This window comes from Gopherus evgoodei, chromosome 12 (assembly GCF_007399415.2).
Source record: "Gopherus evgoodei ecotype Sinaloan lineage chromosome 12, rGopEvg1_v1.p, whole genome shotgun sequence".
NCBI classification, from domain to species: domain Eukaryota; kingdom Metazoa; phylum Chordata; order Testudines; family Testudinidae; genus Gopherus; species Gopherus evgoodei.
In genome coordinates this window covers 37,910,099-37,928,733 of record NC_044333.1, presented here as the reverse complement: position 1 = coordinate 37,928,733, position 18,635 = coordinate 37,910,099, and the positions used below count along the sequence as shown (strand labels likewise).

The following is an 18,635-nucleotide window of genomic DNA, read 5'->3' as shown; positions in this document are numbered from 1 at the left end:
CTACACCCGTAAGGGATGTGGTTTACATGCAGCGCTGGGAGAGCTCTCTCCCAGCGCTGCCGCTCTGACTACACTCACACTTCGCGGCAACGCTTTGAAATTCCAAATGTAGCCATACCCTTAGAGTTCTGTCCGTAGGCATGTCCCTGTGTGCCTTGCTGAGTCATACGGTGTGTCTGCCTTCTCTCAATGGGTCAGTGGTGTGGCTGATGGTCCTTAATGGGCCATCAAGCAGGCTAGGCAGTGCTGATGCCAAAATGACGGGGGGGGTGTCACCCAAAGTGTAGCACAAATCTGAAATACAGACAGACTTAGTTATCTAATAACTCATAATACAAACACATAAATGAAATGATCATATCTGACCAATTATAACATTTTTGCAGATACCTTACATGACCTAATGCATTAATCTTTTACAATATTGATATTCATAATATCCTTAAGTGTCCCCCAGATTCCATATAGCATCACAACTCATTTCCAGGACACATTTCCAAATAAGCAGCCACAGCCCATGTGTTATGATGAATGTTGCCACTTGCACGTGAGTGCTTTACAAACACAAACTCCTTGGTCAGCACAAGCCCCCTGGGAGGTAATGAGTTTCATCCCCATTTTACAGGGGGTGGGGGAGAACAGGCAAATTAGGGACTTGACCCTGAACTTGCATTTGAATATAGGAGTCCCTTGCTTATCCAGATCAAGCTGCCTCTCATGCTAAGGGGTCAGAGGCTACATTGGCTGTTTATCGCAGGAGCTGATTCAGCCGCAGGTACCAGCTGAGAGAGCTTTTCAACAACCCCAGCGGCAGCCTGGATGACACAAGCCCCGCAGTAGTGAATTGATCTGTCCTTGCCACCAAAATCAAGAGACCCAGGTGTTTCATGGTCCCAAAGGCTGATGCTGAATTGATCTAGCAGGGGATGGAACAACCCAGGATCTTTAAGAAATCAGCAATGACAAACCATTGGCTCCAGTAGCTGGTCTGCGGTTCCATGGCCCTTTACAAGAAGCAGAACTCAGCTTGTTAAAAATGAGAGCATTTGTCTTTGTAGGTCACCAGAGTGAGTGTCCTGAGTGTGCTTTGCTGGCCCCAGGATGTCTGGCTCCTTTCAAATGGACTTTGTGCTTTACTTTACTGTCAGAGGCAGTGGTGGCCTGGTGTATTGAACCTCGTGTTGGGAGCCAGGAATCCTGAATTCTGATCCCAGCTCTGAGACCATTGCTGTGTGGCCTTGACCCAAGTAACTTCACCTTCCCATGCCTTAGTTTCCCTCTCTGTAAAATGGGAATGGTACCACTTACTTCCCTGGGAGACCATGCAGGGAACTCGAGTGTATGCAATGCTTTGAAAATGTCTAAGGAAACCTCAGTCACTTCAGACCCTTTTTTGCTGTGCAGTATGACTTTCATTGTAGAATGGTGGTATAGTTACAAATTATCTATTAATTATGTACCTGATATGGTCCTGTTTTTGCAACTTTTCCCACTGATTCTTTACACTTCAAAGTACCTCTTAATATAATTGACATCTTTAGTCTCTTTCAACTGCAATAGGTCCTTGGTGAGCATTTAGCCCCATAGAACATAGTGTTTTACCTGTAGAAAGCATGCCATATGCTCTATTCCATTTGCAAATAAAGAATCTCTTACCACACATCTGAATCCTGACCTGTGCATATCTCTAGACTTCTGCAGAGTCAAAACACTTGTCAGCTCATTCTTCCTTTCCTGAACCTTACCCTGTTTTGCAGGGATATGAAATCCTTGGCTTGCGGTCAGTTTAGATTCAACAAACATCTCTGTTTACAAACCTACTGGTACTTCCCTGCTCAGCTTTCCTGAAAGGATTGCCTGGTGGTGTGTCCTCCATCTCTAGTGTCATGCAGAACTCTTGGCAGAATTCAGGCTTGAAGGTGCAAACGATGAAAGTTTGTTCTATTCTACATGCTACACTAAGACAAGGGGGAATAAAGCCAAACCCAAGATCTTAGAGGGCATATGCTTGATGGTATTTTGAAAACAATTAGCTGGATTGAAGAGTGAAAAGAGCAAAAAGCCTTTGGTGGTTCTTCTCCTGCGTATACTGAGATAAGCTCAGCCTGCACTCGAATTTGTTTGGTGACATCAATAACTTAGGAGGGAATCATAAAATGTGCCGAATTCTTCTGAGTGGCTGATCTGGGCTAGGGGCTGAAGAAGTGCGCCTTAAGTCAACAAGGCACTTGACCTTCCTGTTTGGTTCAGATTAATGTTATGTGATGGTCAGAGGGGAATCAACTTCTCTGGTACTTACCTTGCTGTGTCTGTCCAGGTATAAATCCACGAGTGAAGTCAGGGCGTTTTATGAAAATCCTTCCCGACTACGAACACATGGAGTACAGAGATGTTTACACCTGCCGTACGTACCTCCCATTAGCAAACGCTTTCTGCACTGATCACACATGTGGCGCTGCATGGCGTGTGAAGTTACTGCAAGCAGCTACCTCGGGGGCAGAATAAGAGCTGTCACCCAGGCTTTCCCGTGACTTGGTTCTCATGCACTTTTTTCTGACCCTCTAAGGTGACACTTTAGGTAGTTGTAACATAGGGATAATAGTACTCACCCCTCTGGTGAAGTGCTTGGTGTTAGACAGCATCCTATCCAGGGTTGGCACTGGTGGAAAGTAACTAGGCACAGGTAGCAGATGCTTTCCAGGGCAGTGGGCTTGAGTGTACTGTGGAGATAACACATTCCAGCTTGCCATAAGGGGAAGGAGGAGGGCTGCTTGCATTGCTCTTGGACGAACTCCACCCAGCCCCAGAAATGACACTAATAGGCTCTAGATCCGTGGTTCTCAACCTATTTACCATTGAGGGCCACATCCAATACTACCTGTATGGCCCTGAGGATGTCACATGGGCCACAGCTGTGTGCTGACTAGTCTGGAAGCTGAAAACCACTTCTCTAGATAGACAAAACAAGGAATATGGGTGTTAATTAGTTAGCTTTTTCTTGGATGTGGACAGAGATGTCCCCTTTTTGTCCCTCTGGGTGAGTCTAAATGTTGTCAGTTCTGAAAGTTTCCCATAGATTTCTCTGAACTGTAGTCTCTCTCTCTCTTTCTCTCTCTCTCATATCTAGGGGGGAGATCACTGGACTCCAACAGCCCAGGAATCATTGCTGAAGGCATGTCATTTACAGAGGGGAATTCCTTCTTGCTCCCTCCCCTCAATAAAATAAAAAGCACTCTGGACTTCAGGATTCTTTTTAATCAGAACAAAGGGAAGTTTCATAAGAACGGCTATACTGGGTCATGCAGTGCCACTGTCTAGCCCAGTCTTTGGACAGTGCCCAGTGCCAAATGCTTCAGAGGGAATGAATGGAACAGGGCAATTACTGAGGGATCCATCCTCTGTCATCCAGCCCCAGCTTCTGGCAGTCTGAGGTTTAGGGACTCAGAGCATGGGTTTGCATCCTAGACCATCTTGGCTAATAGCCACTGCTAGACCTACCCTCCTTCTGTAGGGAGAGATCCTGAAATGTAACCTTGATAGAATGTGAACTCTGCTGGTGTCTGAATATGCACTGGGGGTCTCTGCTTATGTACACCCTGAAAATCTTAACCTGTGTAGGAATCAAAATTATGCTAGAAAGCCCCATGCTTCCGCTGCTCATGGGACCTTTAGACTCGAGTTTCCTTGGATGCATGTAGCTTAGTGAAAATATTGAAAAAATAACGAGGAGTTCTTGTGACACCTTGGAGACTAACACATTTATTTGGGCATAAGCTTCTGTGGGCTAAAATGGATGGTTCACTACAGAAACTAAATACTAATTTCCCCCAGCTGATACTCTCACTTTCTTGTCATCTGTTTGAAAGGGGCCACCTTGATTGCCACTATAAAATTGATTTTTCCTCCTGTTGATAATAGCCAACTTCCCGTTTAGTTGAATTGTCTTGTTAGAACTGACCCCCCACTTGGTAAGGCAACTCCCATCTTTTCAAGTACTGTGTATATATATGTTCCTACTGTATTTTCCGCTCCATGCATCTGATGAAGTGGGTTTTAGCCCACGAAAGCTTATGCCCAGATAAATATGTTGGTCTCTAAGGTGCCACAAGGACTCCTCGTTGTTTTTGCTGATACAGACTAACACAGCTACCACTCTGAAACCTGAATATACTGAGTGATTGTGGAGTAATCAGCTGTGGTTGGCTCATAGACAGTACGTTAGGGATCACCTTTACTTTGGTGTCTTCTAGTGCAGCCTGCAGACCAAACATAACCCCAAATTCTGTGCTGTAATTAGGCTTGAAAAGGTTAGTGTTTTATCAGTAAATGATCTACCATACGCATGCAAGCCAATGAAAAAATATTTCCAATGATGCTGATAGAAATTTACAGATAGGCCAAAAAAAAAAAAAAAAAGGCTGCTTGAGAATTTCTTAGAGTTCGATTGAAGGATATTTACTCTGTCTATTTTGATGTGTGATATTGACATTTTGTGTGTTAACTTGCAGTGTAGCTTTTTGAATCTCAGCATCTATTCAGAGGGGTAGCCATGTTAGTCTGGATCTGTAAAAAAGCAACAAAGTCCTGTGGCACTTTATAGACTAACAGACATATTGGAGCATAAACTTTCCTGGGTGAACACCCACTTCATCAGACCCATGAAAACTTATGCTTCAATACAACTGTTAGTCTGTAAGGTGCCACAGGACTCTTTGTTGCCTTCAACATCTGTTGTCATCTGTTGTTACAAAATAAAGATTGTCCAACCCCTCCCCATAAATTTTCACTGTCACAGGAAATTAACTCGGTGAAAAATGCTTAAAACCCAAAACTTTGCACGGTTGTGAAATTTTAAACAAATACAAATCAGAAGAAGATTTAAAAATATTAACAGTCAAAATTGTAAAAAAGACAAACAAAAAAAGAAAACTAATCCTACCCTCTGGGATTTTGCTAAGCCTAGTTAGTCTATGGCCGTCTTTGCTTTTAATGGAGAGAGTGTTCCGATACCATGGTGAGGGATGCAGTATAAGAACCTGAATAGATGTATGGAGTTTGTAGGCTCCTGCTTGCTATACTCAGACTTGATCTGAATGATCTGATTTATGTCACTTTATCCAAATCAAGTGCCATCCTTGTGCTATTGGAAAACTACAAATTCAACCTTTATTGTTGCAAAATTTGAGAGTCCCTGTACCATCATCTGCTCTGTTAGCACATTTCCCAGTATGCCAGAATACCTTTCCGTGCCCTGTGCTGCAAACAGCTCCAAAGAAAGCAGGTCTCTGTAGTATTTCAGAGCCTATGATGTACATCTCCCATGGAGCAGCTACGCCCAACAAACAGTCCTTTCTCCGTGAGTGTACATAACTCTCACCATTGTTAATGTATCAAGGAAAGAATAGCAAGGCCCGAGGGTCTAATGCTCTGGGTCTGGAACATGGTGGGACTTTGATCTAATGCAGGGGTAGGCAACCTATGGCACACGTGCTGAAGGCAGCACGCGAGCTGATTTTCAGTGACACTCACACTGCCCTGGTCCTGGCCACCAGTCCGTGGGGCTCTGCATTTTAGTTTAATTTTAAATGAAACTTCTGAAACATTTCAGAAACCTTATTTACTTTACATTCAACAATAGTTTAGTTCAGGGGTTGGCAACCTTTCAGAAGTGCTCTGCCAAGTCTTCATTTATTCACTCTAATTTAAGGTTTCATGTGCCGGTAATACATTTTAATGTTTTTAGAAGGTCTCTTTCTGTAAGTCTGTAATATATAACTAAACTATTGTTGTATGTAAAGTAAATAAGGTTTTTGAAATGTTTAAGAAGCTTCATTTAAAAGTAAACTAAAATGCAGGGGCCCCTGAACCGGTGGCCAGGACCTAGGCAGTGAGAGTGCCACTGAAAATCAGCTTGCGTGCTGCCTTCGGCACCCGTGCCATAGTTTGTCTACCCCTGTTACATTATAGGCTTATAGAAAGAGACCTTCTAAAAACGTTAAAATGTATTACTGGCACATGAAACCTTAAATTAGAGTGAATAAATGAAAACTCAGCACACCACTTCTGAAAGGTTGCCGACCTCCAATCTAATGAATGAAATCGAGTGAGAAAAACCAGTTTTGCTTTGTCCTTGGGGGTATGTATAAAGCCACCTCTGCTATCAGTGGGATGATAGCATAGTTATTTTGTAGAGGAGGGTAATGCAGGATGGAGTTACTAACTCACTGGCGCTTGGGAGTTTTGGTTTCATGGCATGTGCTAACGTGGTGTGGATGCTATGGACTCACCTGCACTAAAGCTTTAAAGGCAGCCATTGGATTTCAGCCTACGAGGGTTTGAAGCAGCCCTGGAGCTGGTGACTTCACTGTGAGCTAGGATGAGTGAATTAGCCTGGCAAAGCAGTAACTGTTTCATAACAGGAACCTGTGGCCATCATGTCCGAGTTGGACCCTCTGATGCACCCACCAGCCCAGTTCTCCACTTGGAATGAAATAAAACGGGATTGCCACGCTGCACAGCAGGAATCAGAATTGCTTTACTCATTTAGTGAATAACTGATATAGCAAGTTTGTTGTTTTCAGCAGCTCTGAACTTGCATTTCAGGCTGTTTCCCTAATGGTGAACTGCTTGGTTGTTTCCCCACCCTCTCAAATTACTGACATCTGATGCCTGTTTCCTCTGTAGGTGAGCCTCAAAGCAGTAGTTCTCAAAGCCAGTCTGCCTCTTGTTCAGGGAAAGCCACTAGTGGGCCAGGTCGGTTTGTTTACCTGCCGCGTCCGCAGGTTCAGCTGATCCCAGCTTCCACTGGCCGCGGTTCGCCGCTCCAGGCCAGTGGGGGCTGCAGGAAGTGGTGCGGGCCAAGGGATGTGCTGGCTGCCTCTTCCCGCAGCCCCCATTGGCCTGGAGCGGTGAACTGCGGCCACTGGGAGCCGCGATCGGCCAAACCTGCAGATGCAGTAGGTAAACAAACCGGCCCGGCCCGCCAGGGGCTTTCCCTAAACAAGTAGCGGACTGTCTTTGAGAACCACTGCTTTAAAGCATTGCAGACACAGCTGTGACGGGTCATTGATTTAGCTTCCTTTCATTCATTCCCAACTCCCCTTGCTCTGGAGATTGCAGATTTCACAGAAAACTCGAGTACCTAATATTTGTGTTTTAAAGTCACTAGGTGGTAGAAGCCAGATGCTGGTGATAAGAGACTATTACTTAACGTTCATGGCGTTTGAAGTGGTCTCCATCCCCTTCTGAAGAATATCTCCAGGGCTGTAACAGCATCGCTGTGCTGTCCTCTGTGGCGTGTCCCAGCTGCGTAGATCTCGCTTGGTTGAATTGCATGGGATGGACTCAGTAGCATTCTCTATATTTCTCTTATCTCACCGTAGCTGGATAACACTGATATTGGAGCTTGCCAGAGCAAACTCCCTCCTAAGGGAGTTGGGGGAATGTGCCTCCTCCAGCCTGTTCCCTGACTGAATACCGTCCCTTTTTCAAATGGCCTCTGATCTGATGGCTGTCTGGTGGCCCTGTGAATGATGGGTCATAGTCAGTTTCCAGCAGATGCATCCTTGGGTTTGTCTACATGAGGGAATAGCTACCCTGCTTTAAACTCTCACTCCAGCTTACTTCACAATAGTGTCCCTGTGTAGACAAGCCCTTTGTTGCAGATATTGCCATAGTTGATGCTAATTGGCTATCCGTTGTTGGCTACCTGAATGAGCTGCTGAGACTGGACACATCAATCACACTACTGGAGGTAACCTCTCCTGACCAGGGACAGCATGCATTGGAGCCAGAAAAGCTGACCCTGGGCCAGGACAACCAGAGGGAAATCCCTACACACATCCCCTTGATGGGGAGAGGGGCCTATATCCCAAAGGGATCTCTTTTTAGGGACCATCTCTATCTCCCCCACCTCTTTGAAGGCACAAAGAGAGGAGGGGAGTCCATTGGAAAGGAGAGGTATGGTGCTTCCATCCAGAATTGGGGGAGAGCTGCCAAGCTCATCCCTAATCTCCCTCTGACTCCCTTTTTGGAGTCAGAACTGTAACTAACCAGATCTTGATTGCAGGCAATGCAACTGCTGAGCTGACAGGCTCAAGCATTGCAGCGCTGCTCACAATCTGAAATGAAGCCCAAAGGTTACCTTTTTCCTGGAGACTTCCTTTTAAAAAATACAAAGCCCCCCACCCCAAGATGCAGACCATCTGCTGTCCACCTGAGACACTTTGCCTGCCTCCGAAAGGGGTTGTTGGAAAGTTCCAGGGAGAGGATTGGGAGACTGCAGTTAGTTTTCAATGCTGCTCAGGTTGCAAGTTCTGTCTGGGAACAGTCTATTCCCATTCAGCTGATTAGGGAGTTTTCTGGCTCTGAACAGCTGTTAAAAAGCCATTCACATTACTGGTGAGAGAAGGGCATCTAAACCTCTGACTGCTCGGTTAGATTCGCCTGCCATTGGAAGGCTGAACAGATTTTAATCCAAGTTCAAGGGTGATTGTGTCAGACGCTCTGATCTCGATGTTGCTATGACTCAGCCACTTTCCCTAAGCAAACATGGCCTTCCTTGAACTAATCTGTAGCTGGCTGATTACCCAAGAACTGAGTTTATGAACCCTGTTCAGTACAAGTCTCTCCTCTTTTGAACAGGCACTTTCTTGTGTTTAAAAGTCTGGCATTAAGACAAGACTGTTATTTGTAGCATTAGCCCTGAAGATGGTTCTAATGGAAGAGCTTTTCTTCCTCCAGTTCAGTGCTGTCTGCGTTCAACAGCTGTCAGGTTTTCAATTCTAATCTTAAAAGCCACTGGCATTTATCAGCTGTGTACACAAACAGGGTGGAGGAGGCAGGTATCAGTGAGTGGGGATTCTTGTGTATTAAATGGTATGTGCATAGTAACTGCACTTAGACTATTTTAAATCTGGTCCACTTTGTATCCTTCATGCAGTTTGCTATTTGCGCTTGACTCCATGGGCTGAGTGACATTGGGCCAAACGTTTCTACTTCTTGTTTCTCCTGCGTCGCTTTCCAGTTCTTCCCTAGCATGGGGCTGTTTGGGATTTAAACAGCCCTCAGCAGTGTCCTTGATCCCAGATACGGCTCTTTGCTTTGGCATTTAAATAATGAAAATATTCCTGTTTAGTTCTATACAAATACTTTTTAACATGTCCACTTTGGGATTAAACTTTTCCAGTAACAGGATTCACTCCATCTCAGTCTGGCCTAGTTAAATTAAAAATTTCCAGTCTGAATTTGTCCATCTTCAACTTCCAGCCATTGGATCGTGTTAAATCTTTCTCAGCTATGCTGAAGAGCCCATTATAAAATATTTGTTTCCCATGTAGATACTTACAGATCAAGTCACCCCTTAATCTTCTGTTTGTTAAGCTACACAGATTGAGCTCCTTGAGTTTATCACTATCAAGCAGGTTTTCTAACTCCTTAATCACTCTCATGGCTCTTCTCTGAACTCTCTCCAGTTTATCAACACCCTTCAGTTGTGAACACCTTAACTTGATGCAGGATTCCAGCTGTGGCCATTCCAGTGCCAAATACAGAGATAAAATAACCTCTCTACTCCTACGACGGCTCGGCTGCCTCTGACGGAGTGGGCTGGACGTGGTAACCCAGGAGGTCCCTTCCAGTCCTATGTCCTTTGTTCACATCAGGCCGTTAAATGTACTCTCATATTATGGGTCAGCTGGTGCTTATCTTTAGAATCTGAGATGAACAGCCTCTGTATTCTTCATGGAAGGCAGGCATGTGATGTAGTGGATACCTTCAGTTCCTTATGACTCCTGTCTGCATGTATCAGTGTTCAAAGAATTACTTGTGTTTGCAGTTTGTGGAAAACTTTCTTACTTCTGTTCTCTTTTTCAGTAGGCTTTAAATCTTAATTAGCTCTGAGAAGAGGATCCAAAGTACAAGATATGCTCCAGTACACGATGCAGCTTTGAGGAAATGTTAAAATGCAGTAACCTATTGAGATTTCTCCAAGGCCTTCTATATGTGTTGAATCTGTAATGACACCTGTTCCTCTGGATGCTGTGCTCAGGAACTATGGGGCATGTGTGCTGCCATCTTAGTGGCTGAATCCCACGAGGATCAGGTGCTTAAGTGGAGTCAGAGGGGTGCATCTGTCTGGTAGGACAAGAAGGGGATGGTCTCTTAAAGCGAATGCTGTTTGCTTTCCCTGCTCTCCCCTACTTGTAAGTTTCAGATCCCCCCACATTCACGCCTCTGTGAAATCAGAGATGTCTGGTGTCAAGAACATCTTACTTGTGGTCAGGGAGGTGGATAGCCTGCACCTGTAAGCTCCAAGCAGAGCATGTGATGCTTATCGACAGATCTCAATGAGAGGATTTTCTGATGGAAAGTTGCTTGCTAGTTGGGTCCTTGAATCTCTGCCTTGGTGAATCCTTGAAAAGCTAGCTCTTGCCACTGCTCCCGGCCGGGCGTGCAGCTGTGCAGGAGAATAGTGTGCGTTTGCTGTAGGCTTCACGTAACAGCTTTTTGAAAGTCTTCAGAATTGGCCCCTCTCTCTGGGTTTGGGAGAACTGGGATTCTCTCTCCCAATTCCAGTGAGAACCCTGTTTGAGGGGGTGTCAGTTAACAATCTGTGCAATTTTATGGCAGCCTCCTCCTCTCCCCTCAGATCCCTCTTGCTGCGTTCATTGTGAAATGTCTTGTTTTGTCTCCTATTCCCTAGTGCTTCACCGATACCGACACATCTTGGGACTGTGGCAGCCAGACATTGGGCCATACGGGGGACTGCTGAACGTGGTGGTGAGTACAGAGATGTCCCAGAAGTTTGTTGCATCAGCTTCTGGCAACAATTTCATACAAGTTCCTTTAAAACTTTTATGCTTCCGCCTTTGGCGTAAGTTGGCATTCGCTGCGTTGCATTAGGAACAGTTTGGAAAAGACACTCCATACGCATTTCACTTGGCTGCCTCATAGCCTCGTTGCCACAGTATGTGATATGTTTACTTGCATAGTGACTAGTCCCTAAAGAGCAGTACATGAGACATGATACTGACAGAGGGTCTGAGCCAAAGCCACTGAATTCAATGGGAATGTTTCCACGGACTTCAGTGAGCTTTGGGTTAGGACCACAGTGAGACCAAGACTAGAGAAGCAGAAGAGCTGCTGAATGTCATTTTGCCTCTCAAGTATCAGAGGGTAGCCGTGTTAGTCTGGATCTGTAAAAGCAGCAAAGAATCCTGTGGCACCTTATAGACTAACAGACGTTTTGGAGCATGAGCTTTCGTGGGTGAATACCCACTTCCTCAGATGCCTCTCTAGTTTTAGGATTATTGGGATTACTCTGAGAGGCTAAGGATAGAGGCTTGCCTGATGCCCTCTGATATCGTTTGGCACCTCTGCACCAAGGATCATGGGTTGGCTGGTTTAACATACTAAATCCATTGAATTTGTTAACCTTTGAGCCCAAGGCTGTCCTGTAGAAATGTGTGTTCCAGAGCCTGATATCCAGGGCATCTGACTGCAGCAGTGTGACTATACCAGAGCTCCATGGGGAGTGTACAGGGGGAGGGCAGTTACGGCGTGATCCACTCCATCTCTTACTCATGCTTTCTGGCAGCCTGATGTTTAGGGTCGCCCCAAGCATGGGGTTGCATCCCTGACCATCTTGGCTAATAGCCCTCAATGGACCTATCGCCCATGAGCTTATCTAGTTCTTTTTTTTTTTTAAACCCAGTTATGGTTTTTGCCATCACAACATTCCCTGTCAGGGAGTTCCACCTGTTTATTTGTTCACTACTGTTAGCTTGTGAAGAGAGACCGCAGTGCCAATCTCTCTTTGTTTCTTTGGGAGAAATTTCCATTACAGAATACTTGCTCTTCAAAGCCACTTTCCCTTTGTGGGGTGAGGATTCGATGAGGTTTGCAGGAAGAGAGGTGGGAAGGGAGGCTGGCTCTTTCATGTATCTTAGCAAGTGAAGGGGATTGTTGCTTTCCTTACTGGCAATGAGAAATAGCGCACAATTCATCATCCAAAAGCCAGACATGATTATGGAGACTAGAAGTCCTTCCTGTAAGAGGATCACTGGCAGCATGAGCTCATCACAAACCAATTAGCACTTGATTAGCCTCAGCATAATCTCGCTCTCCAGAGCCCAGTGCGTATCTGGCACCAAGCTGCTTGCAGTAATGACGTGAATGCTTATCCCATGAAACAAAGCCCTATAAAGGGTGGTTCTTCCCCCTCACGGAGGCTGCACTCTGTCTATTTGGGCGGGGATCCTGGCACTGGAAAGCAGCTATCTAGCACTGGAAATGCATCTGATTGTTGAGAACAGCTCTTCAGTAAGGAGAGCCACCTTACTCCCTAACTGGAGAGGTTCTGGGGCTGAGGCAACAGCTGCTGCCCAATGAATGAGGGATGGGGGAGCATTAACTCCATTTGTTTCTCCCACCTCTTCACAGGTAGATGGCTTCTTTATCATTGGCTGGATGTACTTGCCACCTCATGACCCTCATGTGGATGACCCAATGAGGTTCAAGCCCCTTTTCCGGATTCACTTAATGGAGAGGAAAAGTGCGACTGTTGAGTGTATGTATGGCCACAAGGGGCCCCACAATGGCCATATCCAGGTAAGCTCCAGCCTGTGCCTCCCTCCCCTCCCCACAGACAAGTGAGTCTGGCTGCTTAACCTGGGCACCAGGCACTGGGGAAGAGTTTGTATTCCCTGGGCCTGTAAACAAAAGTACCCAGTAGTAGAGAATGTGACATTACTACCGTGATGGGTCACGCGCAAGGCTTTTCTCTGTCCATCTCTCAGTCGGCTTTCCTTTAGTGACCGCAAGGGATCACTTAGGCCAATGGTTCTCAACCAGGGGTACGTGTATCCCAGGGGTTACTTCAACTCTTCTAGTCTTACAAAAAGCTACATAAAAAACACTAGCAAAGTCAGCACAAACTAAAATTTCATACCGACAAGGACTTTTTTATACTGCTCTGTATAGTATACACTGAAATGTAACTACAATATTTACATTCCAATTGATTTCTGATTATATGGTAAAAATGAGAAGGTCAGCAATAGTGTGCTGGGAGACTTCTTAGCATTTTTATGACTGCTTTTGTAAGCATGGAGTTTTTTAGTAAGGTGAAACTTGGGGGTACACAAGACAAATCAGACTCTTGAAAGGGGCACAGTAGTCTGGAAAAGTTGAGAGCCACTGATTTAGGCCATCTCCTGGTCAGTTCTGCTCTCTAGGCTGATCGCACATTGAGGCCTTGCGTTCAGTTGGTGCCCCTGCATTGGTGAGGCTGGATCAGCCAGCGTGGGGACACCAGTTATAAAGCAGGCTGGGGGAGTCAAGGGAAGGGGTGTATAAAAATGGTCCCATGCACTAACATGTCCACGTGTGCACAGTGACCTGTCATGCCCTGTAGGGGCCTTGGGGAGTGTACTTGGGATAAGCCATGGGGTAGGTGGGATGTTTAAGGAACAAACTCCAGGGAGATCCTGCTCCTTGAAACAAGAGGCTCAATTGCAGAAGGCAGCTTGACATTGGGCTTCTCCCTTGGAACGACGCCTGCTCGCTCCCTTTCCTCAGAGCATGGAGCTGCTGCATTAAGAGGCTGAAGCACTTGGCCTCCGTTATCTCTAGCTGTCACCTATTGAGTCCCGCTGCCACGTCAGTGCAGCTGGGGAGGGGGTGGCAAACTGCGTAAATCTTGCCATCCAGCTTGTCGCATTAGGATTCCGTTTGAGGCAGCCTTTGTTACATTGCTACGTCGGCCTGCTGCTAACTTGAGCTCACGGACTCTCCTCCCCAATAACTGCAGATCGTAAAGAAGGACGAATTCTCCACAAAGTGCAACCAGACAGATCACCATCGAATGTCAGGAGGAAGGCAGGAGGTAACAGCGTCCCTTCCAGCCTGGCTGGAAAGAGTCTTTCACTTGAATGTCCATCTAAATGCGCTGGGGTTAACTGCGTTTGTGAGACACAGCAGGGTGTGGTGTTACTGTCCGGTCCCAAATCTTTGTGATCTGTGTGGTCATGATGGGAGCTGGGATACAACCCCTAAGGTGCCCACTTGTGTATAATTTTACATGTATTGGAAAAAAACAAAGCTGCTGATCAGTGGCAGTTTCTGTCCTTGGGGCTTTTCTAATGGATAGAAATAACTTGTGGTTTGAATTTGCTGGTGGTAAAACGTGTAGCAGACCAAATTTATCCTCCTCCTGCTGATGCAGGGAGACCATCAGGTACAGGCTGCACTTGGCCCTTGGGCTGCCCCTTGAAAATCGTCACACGCAGATTTTGTGCTGTGCATCGCATAATCCAAAGGAACCTCTTCTGTCACTGGGTAAGGCCTGGCTTCAGACTCCAGTTCACTGGACCGGCTCAGTACTCAGACTATACAACCACCTTGCTGGGAGACCTCTGTAATACTGGAGCACTATTGGTTGCTTTGCCGCACCATATGTGCTGCAATAGCCAAACACAGTGGAGTGCGTGAAGGACCATTTCTGACTGTGTACCAAGGTTACGAGACGAACAACCCTGAGCTCCCCACTCCTTAGCATGTGGCAAGATTTAAGCCACTATGTCCTTGTTCTTCCTATGCCATGTCTGACCCCTTAGGTTGCGTTTCCAGTCTGGAATAAGACAAGCAGCCTTTGCGTTCTTCACAGCTCTCACAGAGTGCTGAGACCTGTGTGAAGTTGGGCCTGTCACAAACAGGCATGATGATAAATATCAGCCATGCTTGCATGCCTCGTTTTCTTGTAATTATGGCAAGAGGGGTTCCTTTTACTGCCTGTCTGCTGAGATGAGGGATTAAAACCTTGGTTAGCAGTGCAGGAGTAATATAATTAAATACAGCAGCTCTGCCTGTCAAGAGGAAAAAGCAGATGCATCATGAGAGAGTTTCTCTGTTAACTGCTGCACAATGTAGAGATGCTCATTGCTGAGAAGTTCAGTTAGGAGTCCATCTAGTTCAAATCTGACACTCTGAGTTTTCATGCTTCAAACGGTTCCATCTGTGAAGCTGAAAAATCAACCCTTTCCCCCAGTGGTTTCCCGGTAGAGGGCTAATATATTGCAGAGGCAAGTTTTTGGTCAGTGCCGTAGCAGATGAATAATGTGTGCACAGTCCTTTGGAGACAGTGTGTTGGGTAAGAGTGAGAGTGTGGAAACTGGAGGTTCTGTATTTAGAAGGTAAAGAATGCAGGCTCAGAAGATCACTTGAGAGGCTAATATCTTTAGTGGGGATGCTGTTGTCATGAAATTGTAACTCACCTTAGAGTAGTAGCTTTTCAGAGATTGCTCAGAGCTGCTGTTGAGACACTTTGGGGAGGTTTCTCAGAGCTCATGAAGGATTTAGGAGCCCAAATACTACAAGTCAATAGAATTTATTTTCCTCCATCTTTTAGTGTTTTTGCCTCTTTCTCCTTTCTGATGATCAGTACGCCATGTAGTATGATCCAGGGGATGGGATACAGGACCAAGACAACAAGGAGTTGGGTCCCATTCCCAGTCTGACAAGTCACTTCCACTCTGCCCCAGTTTCTTTGTCAGTAACATGGGGGTAGTGGTCCTGCTCCCCTTTCATGAAGGGCCGTGAGGGCAGGAGATGGGAAGGGCTGTATAAAGTAATAGGTATTTTTGTTTCTGTAACTAGCTGGGCACATGAGCTTTTTCCTCTCTGACTGTCTACATGAATTCTGTTGCATGGCCAAGAGTGATGCTGTGCAGTTAAGGCACCATCATAATTATAAAGTGTCTGTGAGTGGCTTGTTGGTTTTACGTGTCTCTGTGTGCGCTGCAGGAATTCCGGACGTGGCTGCGGGAAGAATGGGGCCGGACTTTGGAGGATATCTTCCATGAGCACATGCAAGAGCTCATCTTGATGAAATTCATCTACACCAGCCAATATGAGTAAGGGGAGCAGCTCTTTTCTAAACATTGGGGTTGGGGACATCTGAACTTGGCCCAGAACACTGCTGTTTTGTTGGTTCAGTCTTCCTGGTTAACTGATAATGTTGCTGCAACACATGTGAATGGATCTTTTTCCTTCCACAGACTTCTGTTTTAGGGATCTCTGCTGTGTTTGTAGAGAGGGTGGTATTATCTGCACAGAAAATGAACGTATGTAATAGTCCTCATCAGGTCCATTATCAGGATTACGATAGTGCCCCAAGACCTTATTTTGGATTGGGCCCTGTTTCACTGAGCAATGTACAAACACGTGGTAAGACAGTCCCTTCCTGTAAGCGTAGTGAAAGGTAAGATGCAGCAGGGGGACATGGTGATAGGCCATACGGTTACTCAGAATAGCTATGTGCCCAGTAGATGGCTTTGGGTCATTTGATTTTGTGTAATCTTAAAATTGTACAAGCCTTCCCACCACAGCAAGGTGCAGTCCCCAGTGCAGGATTCTGTGAATGGCTTTGAAAGACACTCATTAAAACACCAAGCAGAGAGATCTCCCTTGTGATTGAGGACCTGGATGTGAAAGTTGGAGCTGTAAGCTGTCATAAAGAAGTATTCATTGTGAAGTATTTACAGGGGATATTTACACTCTGAGCAAAATGCTAATCAAGTGATCACGAAGTCTCCAGGGGAAATTACAAACAGGAAAACACAAGCAGGGTTACCCTGTTTGCAAGTGAAAACAATGGATTTTTTCGGACTATAACTGCAGCTAAATAGACTCAATCTGAATCTTTCACCTAGGAGGTAAGTTGTTTCATTAAAAAAGGACCATAGCCAGGAGAAGGGCTGGGGGAAGAATTTGGGTAAGATAGATTTCATTAGTGTGGCATCCTGCTCAGGACATCCAGGACTGTGAACCACTTGTTACCCCTCTGCCTCAGCTTTGCTGCCACTAAGCTGTATCGGCTCCCTGACACGCCAGCCCGTCTGCCTTGCCAGCAAACTCTTCAAGATGCTGCTTGCCTTGCAGGTAACAATCTGAGTTCCTCCAGAGATGTGTGTCTGCAGTGTCCAGACCTTCTTGCTGGACACATGGATATTATTAGATTTGTTGCTTCCAAAGAGAGCGAGCACCCATCAGCTTGTTAGGTTAGCTGGAGATTCAGATTTCGCTTTAATACACAGCACTGAGATGATTTTGTAATAAAACAAGAATAAGTTTATTAACAAAGAACATAGATTTAAGTGATACTAAGCAAGAGAAAAAGAGGTATGGTTACAGACAAAACAAAATAAAGCACATTTTCTAGTCACTAAAGCTTAATCCTAGCAAGTTTCAGTCTTGGCCTAAGCAGTTTTCTTATTCGCATCAAGTTACCAGAATCTCCAGCCCTCTAGGGCAGGGGAACAAAGAGTTACATATAAAATACAATCATAACTTGCATCCTAGAGCCTAAACTTAACTCACAAGATGCCCTGCTGTCTAACTGTGACCCTAAGAGCCACTGGCAGAGGGCCCACTGTAGTGCAACTCACATCAGGCCTAACACACACATTACCCTGAACACATTGAAGTCGTAGTGTGTCTAAAAGGGGTCATGTAAGATACCATACATACACTGGTGACACACTGGTCACAGAAATCATTGTGTGATGAAGGTATGGGTAGTGCACGAAGAGTAATGTGTGTGAGCTGGAAATAGGTTCTTAAAATGCCTTTGGGAGGCAGTGCATACATGGAGCCTATCTAGACAAAGGAATGTGGATTCTCCCCTCTGACTGGAGGCAAAGGACAATGAAAGTTTCTTTACATATACGGTAAACAAAGCCAACAAGCGGCAGTTTAGTAAGAATACCGAGGGACAAAGTCTGCACATCAGGACAAATTCCTGGCTCTTGAGACACAGACAATGGATTTTGGGTAATATAAAGGGAACAATTAGACATTTGAGTTCTCTATCACTTGGGGAACAGCACCATTTTATTCTGTGAACATTGGTTTCCAGTACATTTGAATCTCTGTTCTTTGTTAAACTTGCTTTCGCTACCAACAAATTTAAGTGCTATGTGCTAAGCAGAGCGGAGTTCTGCAGTGTATCTGGTAAGCTGAGGTGTCCTGTTCCTCTTGGGAACAGAGGATCTGAGAATTCTGTAAGTGTCCGGTGCATCAAGGGTGGGGCACTGCAGGAGATGCCTGGAGGACTCAAGGATTGGTGGATGCCTCTTGTTGACCTGTGAAGAGAGAGTAATGCCTATGGAGGCCTGGGGGGCAGGGCTTGTGTTGTCAGAGCCTGATGGAGTTGGAACTGACCCATAGCAGGCGCAGACAAGAGCAGGTGGTAGTAAGGTGCCTCACAGCCCTGGAAACCCCTGAGAAGTGTCACAGTCTAATGGATAAAAACTTTCCCGAGTGCAGACCATGTGGGTCAGGCAGTTACTTGTTAGCCTCAAACATAAAATGAAAACTTGAAAGATAAGACATTTAGCAGGTCCACTACGTTTGGATCTGTCCAGAATCAATGAAAACTACAGGACTTCTGTCCAGAACAGGTTTGAGGCATTGGCACAGGAGAAAGAGGAGGACACCCCGAACACACTTTGGAATAAAATGAAAACTCATGCTCAAAGCTGCCAGAGCACATATTCTGAAAAATCAGCATTGGATCGCAGCATGGCTGACTGAGAAAATATTTGAGCTGGCAGGATAACAATGCAGAGTGAAAAAGA

The 18,635-nt window shown here is 45.6% G+C and overlaps 1 protein-coding gene across 6 annotated transcripts in view; it reads left to right on the top strand.

The window, feature by feature from the left end:
* FBXO31 (F-box protein 31) overlaps positions 1 to 18,635 on the top strand; it is a 46,201-nt gene that overhangs the window by 13,478 nt on the left and 14,088 nt on the right. For 4 of the 6 annotated variants that reach the window (XM_030581261.1, XM_030581260.1, XM_030581258.1 and 1 more), the window contains 4 exons: positions 10,703 to 10,779; positions 12,442 to 12,609; positions 13,811 to 13,885; positions 15,802 to 15,911. In XM_030581261.1, the coding sequence (XP_030437121.1) occupies positions 10,703 to 10,779; positions 12,442 to 12,609; positions 13,811 to 13,885; positions 15,802 to 15,911 (430 nt within the window). Of the gene's footprint in view, positions 1 to 2,317; positions 2,405 to 3,127; positions 3,173 to 10,702; positions 10,780 to 12,441; positions 12,610 to 13,810; positions 13,886 to 15,801; positions 15,912 to 18,635 lie in introns of all 6 variants that reach the window. The other 2 variants (XM_030581259.1, XM_030581257.1) reach the window with 2 other exon arrangements.